Source organism: Setaria italica, chromosome VIII (genome assembly GCF_000263155.2).
Source record: "Setaria italica strain Yugu1 chromosome VIII, Setaria_italica_v2.0, whole genome shotgun sequence".
NCBI lineage: Eukaryota > Viridiplantae > Streptophyta > Magnoliopsida > Poales > Poaceae > Setaria > Setaria italica.
The window spans coordinates 8,554,352-8,568,942 of record NC_028457.1 but is presented as its reverse complement, the minus strand read 5'-3'; the positions used below and the strand labels follow the sequence as shown (position 1 = coordinate 8,568,942).

The window sequence follows — 14,591 nt, the reverse complement described above, 5'->3', positions numbered from 1 at the left end:
GCTGTCGCACCTTCTGTATCCAGTATCCGTACCCGTTCGGCGCGAGGGTGCTCCAAGCCTCCAAGGTCTTCACCAGCTTCGGCGGAGCGCGCCTGTGACGAGGTGCCCGGAGACACTGACGGGGAGGCCTACGCCCCCGCCGTCGCCATAGCTCTGCCCCGGAACCGAACACCTGCACAAACACGCACCACCCAGCGCTTGAACTCTCTCCGTGCTTCCTACAAGGCCTTGCCTCGGCGCCTCGCGTTGGCGGCCGCGCTCGAGTAGGAGAGGACGGCGATCGGCGACGACCTGCGGGCAGGCAGCTCGATCCCTCCCGCCTTTCTGGTCATTGCAAGACGCATCAATAGATGCAGCGACTGCGAGATGCTGTCGGTTTGAACTTTGTGGCAAAGAATCTGAAAATGAATTCGATAATCATCTGGTTCTGAATTCTGAAGTGTCTTGCTGTTTTCCACCGTGGGTATCGCCCGAATTTCATTACCACATAAGCAATGAAATTACGGATGTTATCTCGTCATCACGAGTTTGGATACTAATAGGAAACTTAACTAATAACCCAACATGAGGCTAGGTGCAAAGACCTCCACTGGAACTAGATACTAAGAGTACCAGGTAGCTACCAGAAAAGCAAAGGAACTCCACTGTGTGGAAACATCACTCCACCAGAAACAAAAGAAAGGAGACTTTGAAGATTCAGGAGTGCTTCCTCGCACCCAACTCCAACTTTTGTCACCAGCATTCACCTTCCAGTTTCCCAGCACCCGTGCATCTATCATCATCTTCTACTGAAGTAGCATCATTCAGTGTCATTAGGGTTGCTTCTTGCGGATGGAAGTGCAGCACCGTCCCCTTCATTGCTTCAGCTCCCATCTCTAAACAGGCCTTGTCCTCCGGGGTTTGCAAACCTGCCCAATATGATAAAAAGGAAGAAGCCAAACAGATAATCTCAGTAGGAGATCTTTTTTTTTTCCTTCAAGACAAACTGAATTTCTGGACTTCCACAATGCCCGACGAACAGCTGATAATCCAACCATGTGAAGTCTATTGCACTGTGGCATATAGCAGTTTACTCAAACCCAGAACTGATCGAAAGAAACTGGCCTGCAGGGAGCTCCTGCAATGGTACAGTAATCGCTGCTTATTCAGGCCATTCCGATACCCATGATTTGTCAGCGTCATCTGCTTGTTGCCCGCGTCGAGAAGGAAGGTCACAGAACCGCTTGTGCAGGGGTAGATACGATCCACATGGATCAACAATGGTCATGTGCATTGTACAAGCAGCGAGGCATGATCGAGAAGGAAGGTAGCATTTTGGCTGATGTCGTTAACAAGAGTACAAAGAGTACAAGACGTTGAAGACTCATGAACTGATGGCGACCAAACTGTTAAGCAATCTAGTCAATCCTTTTGGAGATCTCATCGGCCACTTTGTTATGCAGTATGCTTGCTTCTGCAAGTCTCAATGGAATTTCGGTGAGGAGCATGCTAGCATTTCCGTTGTTTTGGATTCAGTGATAATTGATTGACAAGGGAATGATCCCAGAGACCTGAAGGATAAAAAAAAAAACTCAAATTGTTCCATTGCCGGGATTTGAACCCGGGTCGCCTGGGTGAAAGCCAGGTATCCTAACCGGACTAGACGACAATGGATTTGTGAACTATTGGAACAGATTAGCATTATATTACTAAAATCAAGCGCAGACCTGAGCCACGCCATCCCCGTCCATAACCCCTCTCTGGCTGGCCTGGCGCTCTGCGACTGCCGCTGCAGCTCCTCTTTCCACTCCGCCCGCGCATTCCGTCGAACGCCTCGTCCTCCAGCCTCAATCTCCATCCTCATCTTCCATCCCAATCCCCACCCCGTAAACCCTAGCCCTTCTCCCCTCCACCATTCCTCGCGGGAGATGCGGAAGAGGTAGCCTCCGCCGATGGCCTGTTGCTTCCTCCGCGCCGCCGCGGCGCCCCGCCTCCTCCTCTACCGCACCGCCGCCTCCCGGCAGCTCCCGTCGCCACTAACCGTTCTCAGGAAGGTAAATGTTACAATATACCCCTTCCTCCTCTCATGGCGTGACGACTTGGGGATTAGGAAGGGGCGGGGCATATTTGTGTGATGCCCACTAGGCACTAGCCCTTGTAGAACCAGGAAGTTCGTGAACCACTCCACTTGCAATCTGGTTGCGTTGCCATGCTTTGCTTGCAGTCAAGGTTCTTCTATGTACAAAATCGGAATTGTGCTGTTCGATTTCTGTGAAGTTCAGGGTAACCATATATATTGCAGTTTCGAATAGTCACTGGTTTTTTATTTTGTTCATAGTGTGTTGGATTGGTCAAGCGTTTTTTCGCTTCAAAATGGTTGTCATTCAAAGTTTATCATCACAATAGGTTCAAGGATATCAGGGCTTAAATTTAAAATGATGGTCATTCAAACTAACTTTTGTTCTTAAATTTCTATTTAATATCAGGGCTTTTCAGGGAAGTCAGTTCTGCCAATCACAGACTCGATTGAGAGTTTTCAAGGACCATCAGTGCAGAATACTCCACGGATTCCACTGTATGATGACAGCATACCCTCAGGCATATTGGACACATTGTCGAATCCGACCGATGGTGTCACTCGTGCTGATTCCTCAAAGGGCAGAATAATGCTTGTTGATGGAACATCAGTGATGTACAGATCCTACTACAAGATATTGGGTTAGTATTTTTCTGATTTCTTCTTCAATGGACCGTTTTGTTGATATGTGTTGTTAGCCTTTTGCTTCCTGTTTCTTATTAGCAAACATCTAGAGAGGAAGCACCTTGATGTCTTCATTTTAATACATACTTTGATCGGCAAATGATATACTGGAATTGAACTTGTTCTTCTGTGGTTATGTTAGTGTCATCATGTCAAAGTTGTGTCAATGAAACCGCCTTTGTCTAAACCACATGAGCTTCCTCCTGCATAATATTGAAATTCACAAGAAAAAAAGGCCACCAAAAGCAACTGCTGTACACATGCTCATCTCATTTTCTATGCATTCTTTTTGCATTTTTTTTAAATTTCTGGAATCAGCAATTCATCTATTTTTATTTCTATGGGTGTAGCACAACTGCAGCATGGCCAGTTGGAGCACGCTGATGGAAATGGAGATTGGGTTTTGACTATATTCAAAGCTCTATCCCTGGTAAGTAGGATTGTTCCATGGTCAAACAGAGTCTTTCCTAAGAATCCCTGATCCATAGTGAAAACTATACCCTTAAATTTCTATATATTTTTACAGCTTTGTTTTCTAATTCATTGTCACAAATAGAGTAAATGGACTGTGAGCATCAACCCTGTCCACTCTTGCTGTAGCAAAACTCTTATGAGGTTACAGAATTGTGGAATAGATAGAGTGTTTACCAAGTGTGGTAGCCTGGATCTAGATGGTCATTTCCATTGCAATTTTGGACGTGCTGGGAAGGCTAAAAGTCAAAGGAAAATTTGTTGTACATAGCTGCCTGTTTCAGAGGATTAATCTGTTTTGCGGCTTACAGAAGTTCACTATCAGTTAATGTTAATGTATGTTTTACTTGTGTATTGGCCTGTTGTGGCTGCACATATTTTTAGTGGTGAGGTGCCAAACTACATATTAACATTTTACAATTTCATATTTTGCTTTGTATGCTTTTCATCTTTGTGATTCTTTTGATTATTTTCTGCAGCTTCTTGACATGCTGGAGTTCATTCCATCTCATGCTGCGGTATGTTCAGTTCTAGCATGGTTTCTACTGCCATCAATATCTGTTTGTTTTTTTATTCCCTCACATCCCTCATGATTTTGTTAACCCATTTGTAGGTCGTGTTTGACCATGATGGTAAGCTGTGCCCAGGATAATTCTTATACCGAGTATACACATTCTGTTTAATTTTTTAGTATTCATGCCACTTGTTGATCACTCTCCGCAGCACACACTCGCCACTTTTTTAATCAATAAGCATTGAATCCTTGTCATAATATGATGTTTGCATTGTTCAGCTTATTGAGCTTAGTCAGCACTAGACCAAGATATTGATATGTCGGAAGCTTTACCTTGCTATCCGATTTCTCGTTACCATTCACGAAAGTTTTTTATTCAATTTTTTGTCAAAGATGTTTGATCAAATATGAAATCAATATATATGTTTTATACCTTTTCCTTTTTTGGGTGGGGCGGAAGGGAGGGGGGTGGGGGTCGGTGGTCTTTTATTTTCATCTTAAATTCCTTGTTTGAGCATCCCTAGAGGTTAGATTGTGAGATGGACCTAGTCTCTGCAAATTTAAAGTGTTGAATTTCCTTAAACTTCTGAAAGCAACAAATAAGTTACCAAACTTTTCTTTTCAGGAGTTCCATATGGTCATAATACTGCCATGCCATCCAAAGAATGTCACATGGCAAAAGGTAAGGGTTAAGATGTCTCGAATTGATGGGATCATGGGAGAAGGTATATGTGGCTGACAATTAGCAGATCTTGGACTGATCCGCATATTGTCTTCTTGATGGCCTGAAGCCCTGACTTAGTGACTTGCACATAAGCCATGTTTTGCTATACTCGATTCCTTGACCAAGGAAGTAGCAGTTGGAGAGCCAGTAGGAATGATATAGGAATGTTTGGATAAAGCAGTTCTGGAATGTTATGTAATGCCATTGTAGCGCTGCCAACTTTTGGTTTCTACGACTTCTATTGCGCTTAGTTCTTGATTCTGATTCTCTTTCCAATTGTTCTTTCCTCTACTAAAAAAGCGCTAAGTAGTATGCTCCAAGTTGGCAGGTTCTTAGAGATATTTTGCTTATGTATTGGAAAGAGAACATGTCAAAACTTAAGTGTTGATGTTTGCACAGCCACTTGGCAGAAGATATCTTTGCTTTAGGAGGGTCAGGTTCCAATTGGGTGCTTTTCAGTTGCAGCTGTTTTATCCTGTTTCCTCTCATATTTGAACCCAAGAGACAATACCATTCTCTCTTCTTTCCCCTTAGGAATGACCTTTCGTCATATGCTGTACCCTGCTTACAAGAGCAATCGCACCCCAACGCCAGACACCGTTGTCCAGGGTATGCAATACTTGAAGGCATCCATTAAGGCAATGTCAATCAAAGTAATTGAGGTAAAATAATATCATTTATGCATTTGATTACAACCTGGATAGCTATTTACTATTTAGTATGTTGGGTAACACGCAGGAGAGTTGCATCTCTCTCAAATGATATAGCTGTTGATATTTGGCTTTGTAAAATAATTGATGCAGGTCCCAGGTGTTGAAGCTGATGATGTTATTGGCACCCTGGCTGTAAACAGTGTGTCGGCTGGTTACAAGGTAACTACCTGCACCATTGATCTTCTTCAATTATTCTATCCATTGTTTATCAAACAAACAAAAAAAAAATAACCTACACCCAACCACAAAGCACAACAGGCACATATGCACAAGGTATAATCTCGTGTATTTTGATCATTTTTATGACTAATACATTTGTCTTAAAATGCCCCTCTTTGAAGGTGCGGATTGTCTCTCCTGATAAAGACTTCTTCCAAATTTTGTCACCTTCTTTGCGTTTGCTCAGGATTGTTCCACGCGGTTCAGGGTCAGTTCAAATGTTTTGTTACATTTCAAGTGTAACTGAACGATTCAAATAGTTAAATTTCATGATTCGGACATGCAGAATGGTTTCATTTGGGGTTGAAGACTTTGTCAAGAGATATGGAGCCCTGAAACCCTCGCAGTTTGTTGATGTTGTTGCGCTTTCAGGAGACAAGGCTGACAATATACCTGGTAGTCCTTTGTTGCTGTTTTGTCCTATGATGCATGCCTCTTCTAGCAAGTGATACCCTTTTCCCTTTTTTATTCCCGTTGACTGATAAAGAAAGAACTAAGTATATGAATGTAACATACTTTGGGTTGTTTGGTCTGTTTGCTGCATGAACCTGGCCTATTATCTTTTCTGATAACTGTTTCGTGACAAACAAGGAGATTTCATTTCTCTTTTGCACGAAGCTAGGCAGCCAAGCACACTGGTGGCTATATAGAAATACTGCCTTCCTATTGCTTCTTCTACTTGTTTACTTATTGCTTTGCTGTATTGTGTGATTGAATTGTAACTTTAGCTGTTGAATAAAGACCTTGGCTGACCTATCAAATGAGGCTATAAACCTTATTAAGTCTACTTACCTTGTAAGTCCAAATGCAAATCCTTCTGTGCCCAAAATTATCTTCTGACTATAACTTTTACCAGCGATTATTCATCATTCTTTGCCGCAATGCATCTCTGTGATCTGAATTTATCTTTGCTGGAACCCATTAACAGTGAGATGCTTATGATGTGACTGGAAACACTTTCTTTTGCAGGAGTTGACGGAATTGGAGATGTTAATGCAGTAAAGCTGATAACTAAGTTTGGTATGTTTCTTTATAGAATTTTGCCCTTGAAAGACTAATTAGATCTGGATTATTTAAAAAAAGATTTATATGCTGTAGCAGAGTTATTTATTTATTTTAGCTTGTTAGTGCAAACTGATTGATCTAAGTGCACATGCTATAAAAATTGGATAGATTTTAGAATATCTTGCATACGCACCACAGTGGAAACATTACCAGGGTCCCTTTAGGAATCCACCTGAGTCTTCTATAGACTATTCACCTGTTTAATCTTGTTTGTCAAGCTTTTTCGTAGGGAGCATTGGCATATCTGTCACCCTGATTACCTTGAGAGGTTTCAAAGGCACAGCAATGATGTTCTTATTTTTTATAATTCTAAATAGGTTCCTTGGAGAATCTACTGAAATCTGTGGATGAAGTTGAGGATGAGCGAATTAAACAGGTAACTGTACATGATAACTCCTCTCCTTTTTCGCATGTATAAACGTTCACTTGTGTCTTTGCAAAGAAACTCTAGCAATGCCGGATTTCACTTCATTTGGTTATATGATTCCTTTTTTGTAATGGATGTGGTCAGCACCATGTCTCAAGGATGGAGTGGTGGACGTGAGAAGGCAAGGAGAGAGGATTATCCTAGTTAGGCTTGTCGTTGGTGATATGGTCCTAAACGTAATTAGTGCATATGCCCCCAAGTAGACCACGATGAGAGTTTATGAAATGATATCATGGAACCAAGTTAACGTGGTTATTTTCAGGCTCTGATATCAGACTCGGAACAGGCAATCCTTTGCAAAAGCCTGGTATTATTTATTGGTATTTCTGTGAAAAATTCTTGCTTCCTTTCTAATTGTTAAGAGACCACCTCTCAACCAAACTCTTTTCACCCAATTGTAGGCCAAATTACGTTCTGATCTTCCTCCTTATATGGTTCCTTTCAAGACAACTGACCTTGCATTTCAGAAGCCACAGGTGACTTAAAACTGAGCATCATATCTTTGTAGTAATTACAGCTTAAAAGTGTGCTCGTTTTATGCTTCTCCCTGTATAAATTCTTCTCACCTACTGCTTCAGGACGATGGAACCAAATTCATAAAGCTCCTACGAGCTTTGGAAGCATATGCGGAAGGCTCCTCAGCAGACCCGATCATCAGAAGAGCAACCTATCTTTGGAACAAGCTTAAATCATGATGATGCTGATGTTTCCAGCATTGATTAGAAAGGAATTTTGCCAAGGTTAAGAGTTCGGATCAGAAGATTGGAAGCCCAGTTCGATTGTGGTTCCAAGATATTGATGCCATCGACGTTGAACTCTGCGCCCAGCTATATCTGAATTGCAAAAAATCAAGTTGTTGCTGGCGTAGATATGCCAAAGCGCATAAATCGAAGATGCAGCAGCTTAAGCAAGCAGCTCAAGTGTTCATATCACGAAACTAACTTTAGTTAGCTCTGTAGATAAGATGCACAACATTGCTCGTGTATCGGCCTTTTGTTTAAGTTGGAAGGCTCACGCAATCAAATCCTACCTTTATATCCTTTGCATTTGTATTTGTACTTCAAAAACGGTGCAACCGTTGAGGCAGATCCGCAAATGCAAGGAAAAAGGAACCGGCTCAACGTTCGACTGTGTGTAGCTGTTTTCGTGAAATCTAATATATATACGGTGGCAGCGAGTGGGCTGCAAAAGCCTTTACTGTATACTGTACTAGTTCCGACACATACAAACGCTGTATTGCTGTAGCTACTTGCCGGCGACCATGGCCAGGCACAGCAAAACACCAAACCAAACAAGCTGCCGTGTCCCGGCGTCAGCTCGCCGCGACACGGCTTCGGCAGGGATGTAGCACGAGCTGGTCTGCGTCACCTGCTGGCCTTGCGTGCTGCCCGGCACGGCGGCCGTCGTCTGGCAGAACCCCGTTGGCGTCGGCGTCGCCCCCCTGCTCGGCTGCAGCATGCCCTGCAAATTCAGACGGCGTCAGTAACGCCCCATTCTATCAAACCAAGGCAGCAGACAGAATTGATATTGTAGAACCTGCTGCGGCGGAGATGGAGTCAGAATGGTGGGAGCCGCCGTGCTGCCGCTCTTGGCGAGCCCGGCGTCGTAGTTCGCCGTCAGGTCCGTCTTGTACAGCCCGAAGGAGCGCTCCGACTCCGGCCCGCCCTTGAGGTCCTCGTCGTAGAGCGCGAAGATGTACGTATCCACCGACTTCCCCGGCGTCCTTGGCGTGCCGGCCTGGGACTTGAGGTGCGCCACGAGGTTGCCGTTGTAGGCCCTGGCGTTGTCCACCGTCGCGCCAGCCTCGTCGGCGTCCCCCTTGTACGGCCACCCGGTCTCGGCGATGACGATGTCCACGTCGGTGTACCCCTTGGCGTCCAGCGCGGCGCGGATGGCGTCCAGCTGCGCGTCGAACATATTGGTGTAGGTGAGCCCGGACGCGGCGTCGACGCGGCCGGCGTTGGGCTGGAACAGGCAGAACGCCAGCGTCTCCGGCCGCGTGTCGGAGGCGTAGGCGAAGTAGGGGTACGGGTTGATCATGAAGGGCGCGCCGTTCTGGTGGAGGAAGTCCAGCACCGGGTCCAGGCTGCCGGCGAGGTCCGGGTGGAACGCACCCGACGACGGCGGGTCCGACGCCGACAGCACGGCCATGGAGTGCACCGTGGAGATCTGTTCGTAGTTGCCAACAACTTCACTCGCTCAACAACCGTTCGTCGGGGCAACCGGGCAACCATGTGTGTATGCTCTGTTTTTTAGTTAAGGCGTTGATCGCACGAGTGTGACGAGAGAAGATACGTGCCTTGGTGGTGGAGCCGGCGGGGAGCGCGGCGAGGAGGTTCTGCATGGCGGGGAGGAGCTGGGGCGCGAGGGTGGGGTCGCCGGAGTTGAGCAGCTCGTTTCCGACGGAGATGGCGGAGACGGTCACCGTGGTGGGGATGTTGGCGGCGGCCCAGGAGGCCGCGGCGGCCGGGGAGGACGCGAGGTTCGGCACGTCTCCGTTGGGGATGCCCAACAGGATGGAGATGTTCGAGCCCGCGAGCGCCGCGACCAGGTCCGGCTGCGGCTCGTAGAGGCGGAGCTTGCCGATGGACGTGGACATGAGCAGGCTGGCCGTCGACGCCGCCGGCGGGAGGTTGTCCGCGATCGTCCCGTAGTTGACGCCGATGAACGACTGCGACGCTGCAAACAGTGAACGGGCGTGCATGAGAAGACGTACAAGTTACAGTGCACGCACAGTTCATTTCGTCAGTTCAGCAGTTGCAGAAAATCAGCTTAAAAACTGGAGTAGTTGCAGAAAACTTAGTCAGGAGCTGCAAAACTGATGACGAAACGAATCAGATTTTAAAGTTTCAGGAAAAAAAATAAAAGTATCAGTTCTTGGGATGGAGCCAAATGGAAGTGAGCATGATTTGTGGGGGACACGACCCATGACGCGTTTGGTCACATGCAAATGTGAGCAAGGAGTGGTTAGATAACAACGATACGCACAGTTGTACAGCCGTGAGCATCATCATCTGGCATGCACGGACACCACGACATGGTGGATCACCTCTGCTTCGGCGCGCGGCCTAAGCATTGCTGGCTACTGCAACTACTCTTGGGTTTTGTCCAGTAGTCGTCGAAGGAGTTGTTGATTTCTATGCATTAATGATTGGGCAATTGCCTTGCTCCTGCTAGATTCCCTGACCAACCGGTTTGGTGGACTCAAAGTGTGAGCCTGACACATGGGTCAAAGTCTCCTCCATGCCAGTCCACTCTGAGCATGACCCATGCCAGAGCCAATGAACAGTTCCTGTGAAGGGATGCTTAGCAGCTACTCATACTCTTCCTTCCTAACCAGCACTAATGCACAGTTGCTGGTCACACAACAGGGCATGCAACTACTCTATTGTACTGTGCATATATCAATCAGTTAGAATCATGTATGCTTTTTTTTTTTATGAACTTGTGCCCAACTTGGCGTGGTTTGATTTTGTGCGGTTCGTCAACGTCTCCTTTGAGAGCAATTACATCATAATTCCTTTCTTTATCCAGGCGTTAAGAACACGACTATGACACATGGCGAGGAGAGAGTGAAGCTTCACCCCTCAGCACTGAGCAGCAGTACTTTTCTTTGATGTTGGAGGAATTTCATTTTCATGGGGAAGCAAAAGGCAGAGATCTCAGCAAATCCGTCCCACCTTCAGAATAGGGAAAATTGTACCATCAATCGCCATCGGCTTTACACGCCACTTGGGGAACTAGAGCAACAAAGTTCGGTAACTAAACTAACCCCACCAATGAATGAGTCAGCTACGTATGTGTAGTGGAAAGTCTAACGTATGCAGAATTTTTGTCTCTCCGGAAACGATAAAGTAATGTAACAGTTGTACACGCTCGCTCGAGGAACCAAGAAGTATACTGAAAGTGAATCCACTCTCCAAAGGGAACTAAATTGAGAAGGCTACTGGACTAGTAGAGAATTCAGAGAATAATCCTTTACTCCTAAGGGGGAAAAGGCAACTGATATGATTCGGTTTAGCCTGTAATGCATGCCGATGTTCACCCCTTTAGGAGACAACGCTTGTAGCATAAACAATCAATTGAGCTAACCAAGCAGTAGAAGCATGGCAAAATTGGTTACTCGACAACAAAATTGCAGAGTGAGGACGAACTCTGAACAATGAAGAGTACGCTAAGCAGGGGGGAAGTAATGGCACCATGAACTTACTCGCCGGGTGGAAGAGGAAGACCTGCAGGAGGACCAAGATCGTAGCAGCAGAAACCAACCACCTCCGGATCCCCATGCGACCACTCCCCATGGCAACCGCCCTACGCGTCTCCAATGGCTAGTCGGCGGGTAGTAGCGGCGAGGAGGAAGACGAAGGGGGGGCCGAGGAAAGCAGGCAAGGCGCGCGAGGTTGGCGGGGGGGCGGGAGACACACGCAGCGCAAGGGGTCGCGCCGTCGCGGAGGTCTTTCCGCCTACCGCGCGTAAAAGAAGAGACGGAGCGCGCGCGCGCGGCAGGACGCCGTGCGTTGTACGCGCAGTAGAAAGAGCCCCCCGGTCACCGTCTCTGCCCCCTTTGCGCGCGCGTATCTGAAATTCTGATTCCGCCTGCACGAGCTGCGCCTAGACCTGATCGCTCTACCGGCCTCCACGTCTGGAATCTTTTATAGGCGCTCACTGCTCAGTGCCTCAGTGCTCACCAGGCCGGCCGGGTTGCTTCAGGTGTAATGCTCCTGAGGTGGCGAGAAAGCAGGGGTGAGGCGAGAGGGAGGAAAATGGAACCGGACGACAGGGGTCGCTTGCATCGGGAATCATGGCAGTGCCAGTGCATAGCAGCAGCTCTCGAACTTTCGTGTTTGCGGAATTTATGGGGGGGTTCCGGGAATCATTTGCCCGGCCCTGGCCCGGGAGGATGTGGCTGCGCTGGGTGCCTGTCCCGGCGGGCGAAATCAGCAGGCTCGCGAGGTCGTGGTGACGGGGATCTGATCTGGTCTCCGTCTCCGAGTCTCGCCGGTCAGCCTCGTCCAAGTTTTGCAATTATGTGCCGTGCCATTCGACCATAGGCTGGCGTGTCATAAGTAGGATTTTGAGTGGATACTATGGGCGATTGCTGGTCACGGTGTGGCGTCGGGGCGGCCACACGTGTAGTTATCGCGCTAATTGTTGATGGAGGCAGGGACAGGAGTGCTTGGATGATCAAACCCGCGCGCTGAGGTCAGGCGAAAGGGAAAAGGTTGGACGCTCCAGTTGGTGACAACGACCTCGCGCGCCTCCGCAGCGCACCTCAGGGCTCCGGTCGCTGCCGCTGCAGATTGCATGCGCCGATGTGCGTGCGTGCAGACTACCAAGATTCTACAGCGCACGCAGGCGTGCGCCCGGCGGTTCTTCGGCCTCCTCATTCTGCAGTGCAGAGCATAGTACACTCGGCAAAGTTTGATGGCAGTTTCAGGACGAAATATTGATGCCGGTGTTTTTTCAAGTGAAGAGTGCGTCACGACCTTTGAGCACAAGGTGCTCGATGCATTCAGAAACACCTGTCAACCACACCGTCAGATTGTACTTGTTGAGCAAAAACCTCCATTTCGACTCAAACTCATCATTCCTTTCCAATTCATTTACACATTCCTTGAGCTCTTGTTTGAATGATGGATGTGCTTCATATACAGCGGCCAACCTCTCCTTGCACCTGGAGAAGATATCTCTCTGGCATAACCGTTGCCTAACGTCATCAAAGACCTTCATGGCAGCCATCTCAGCATCCCTATTATAATTTATCGTCAACGACACTGGCTTCTTCCCGCCCATAGAGGCAAGCCAAGTCTCAAACAGCCACACATACGTTTCCTCGCTCTCATCAGTCAGGATAGCGTACCCAAACACGATAACCTGCCTATGATGGTTCAATCCAGTTAGTGCCACAAATGGCGCAGCAGGCAGGTTCCTCTTGCAGGTGACGTCAAGCACAACCGCATCCCCAAACCATTTATACAGCAATCTGGCGCGTGCATCCACCCATAAGAAATTGGTAACATAGTTGCTGCGATCAACCTGGATGGCGTAGCAGAATGAGCGATTCTCAGCCTGCTTCTTCTTGAAATGCTCAAGCAGGCACTGGGTGACATTGCCGTCGGGTCCGAGAGCAGTGCTCTGGAAGGAATCGGCATCTGTATTAGCAATCCGGCCAGATGGCACCTTTGATGACTTGTTACTGGAATGCTTGGTTGGCGTGTCTGCACTCTCTGAACCGCTGGCGTCAGAGTCGCTGCCGTCGTCGTCGTCGTCGTCATCGCCGCCGAGCCGGTGGGTGTGATCGAAGACGCAGCGGGAGACGACCCAGTGCGTGGAGGCGGCGGAGCCGGGGAGGCGGTTAACCTGGATCATGGTGGGGCACGCCGCGCGGGAGGAGGCGCGGTCGCGGCGCTTCCTGGAGAGGTCGAGCGGCGGGTCCTTGCGGGCGGGGAGGCCCTGGAGGGAGCAGACGAAGCGGCGCACGATGACGGCGTCGCCGTGGCCGGAGGTGGAGGACTTGCTCTTCCGGACACGGAACCCCACCCGCGCCGCTTACGCCAAGTAGAACTTCAGGGCCGCCTCCGGGGACGGGAAGACCATCCCCGCCGCCGGCGCACGTGCCTCCGCCGCCGTTGCGCCGAATTCAGACAATGCCACATCGCTGGCGTCGGCGGACATGGCCCCGGACGACGTTCTGGAACTCTTCAGATTGGGGGATATCAGCCGAAACTAGCGGAATGAATCGAAAGGGAGGTGCTTGGATTCGAAAGGGCCAGGTCCTTGGCTAGCAACGGATGCCGGGAGCGCAGGTGATTCATGCAAGAACGGCAGGGGGGAAGACAAGCGAATAGGGGTTTCTCCCGACCTTCTTGGTAAGCTTACAGCTGGGGGCGAGGGTAGAGCTGGTGTGATCTGGGACTGGAGGGGGGAGTGCTGTGAGAAGGGCGAAGTGGCGGCGGCCGGCCGCCGGGAAGAGGAGACCGCAGTGACGGCGCTCTGGGGGCAGGTGAGGTCCGTGAGGAAAACCGCCGGACGACACGCTTCTTCCCGTTCCCGATATGATCTAATGGGCCGTGGGCTGTTGGGCTCGAGGGCCAAAAATTAAACACGTGATCGGCGGCCTCTACTGGATGGATCTCGGCTCAAAGAGAAAGGAAAAAGCTACCTGGGTTGCCGTAACCCACGCGTATTTTTTGTTTTCTTTATTTACATTTTTAACTTTCCACTAGAGTGTCCGTTTTGAATTCCGTCATCACCGTTGCGTTTTTTACAACAAGATTTATCAAACTAGACCCATCATACCTTATTTAGAAATAATTTTAAAGTTACAGCAACTTATGTAAATGTATAAGAGCTAGTTTTGTAAGTATGTAGCAACTTATGCGTAGACCTACTAGAAAATAAATACATAAATGCTACAAAAATAATGTATACATGGTATGTTACTTATATGAAATATGTACATAAGTTGCCATCTTTACTTTTACATAAGTTGTTACATTGTCTCTACATAAGTGATAAGTGGTAAGAATAAAGAAGTTGGCTACACGTTCTCTATATTAATTGGTATTAATAAATTTATATAAATTCTCCATATAAGCTAAATGTACTACTAGATATATCGATTATAACACTATACAATATAACTTACTATATATGTCCACGTATAAAATCCTACAAGACAAATAAGGTGACATGTTAGTTTAAAAATACTATATAAA

General features: G+C 47.8%; 3 protein-coding genes and 1 non-coding gene across 8 annotated transcripts; 1 reads left to right on the top strand and 3 right to left on the bottom strand.

The window, feature by feature from the left end:
• Positions 1-1,579: 1,579 nt before the first annotated feature.
• On the bottom strand, positions 1,580-1,653 carry TRNAE-UUC. Its single transcript has one exon. It is a non-coding gene; the product is annotated as a tRNA-Glu (tRNA).
• Positions 1,654-1,749: 96 nt separating this feature from the next.
• LOC101770799 (DNA polymerase I) lies at positions 1,750-11,068 on the top strand. 5 transcript variants are annotated; one of them, XR_001164759.2, is made up of 15 exons: positions 1,750-2,033; positions 2,466-2,697; positions 3,091-3,170; positions 3,691-3,729; positions 3,825-3,843; positions 4,351-4,407; positions 4,984-5,111; positions 5,253-5,321; positions 5,504-5,589; positions 5,668-5,777; positions 6,351-6,401; positions 6,764-6,822; positions 6,958-7,180; positions 7,275-7,349; positions 7,452-7,478. XR_001164759.2 is itself a non-coding variant. In XM_004978924.3 (15 exons), exons 1-15 carry the CDS (start codon positions 1,932-1,934, stop codon positions 7,566-7,568), a joined length of 1,269 nt encoding a protein of 422 aa, XP_004978981.1. In that variant the 3' UTR covers positions 7,569-7,913. The 5 variants fall into 5 exon arrangements, 4 of the variants coding, with proteins under 4 accessions (XP_012704025.1, XP_022684925.1, XP_012704026.1 ...); XM_004978924.3 differs by having other exon boundaries at positions 1,932-2,033; positions 7,136-7,180; positions 7,452-7,913; XM_012848571.2 differs by lacking the exon at positions 4,351-4,407 and having other exon boundaries at positions 7,136-7,180; positions 7,452-7,913.
• On the bottom strand, positions 7,983-11,696 carry LOC101771181 (glucan endo-1,3-beta-glucosidase 7). The gene is made up of 4 exons (XM_004978925.2): positions 11,084-11,696; positions 9,173-9,552; positions 8,410-9,042; positions 7,983-8,334 (listed from the first exon to the last, which is right to left on the bottom strand). Exons 1-4 carry the CDS (start codon positions 11,172-11,174, stop codon positions 8,119-8,121), a joined length of 1,320 nt encoding a protein of 439 aa, XP_004978982.1. The 5' UTR covers positions 11,175-11,696; the 3' UTR covers positions 7,983-8,118.
• A 640-nt stretch (positions 11,697-12,336) lies between these two features.
• On the bottom strand, positions 12,337-13,548 carry LOC101770393 (protein FAR1-RELATED SEQUENCE 3). Its single transcript, XM_022829468.1, has 2 exons — positions 13,492-13,548; positions 12,337-13,392 (listed from the first exon to the last, which is right to left on the bottom strand). The coding sequence occupies exons 1-2, from the start codon at positions 13,546-13,548 to the stop codon at positions 12,337-12,339; spliced, it is 1,113 nt and encodes a 370-aa protein (XP_022685203.1).
• Between the last annotated feature and the right edge of the window lie 1,043 nt (positions 13,549-14,591).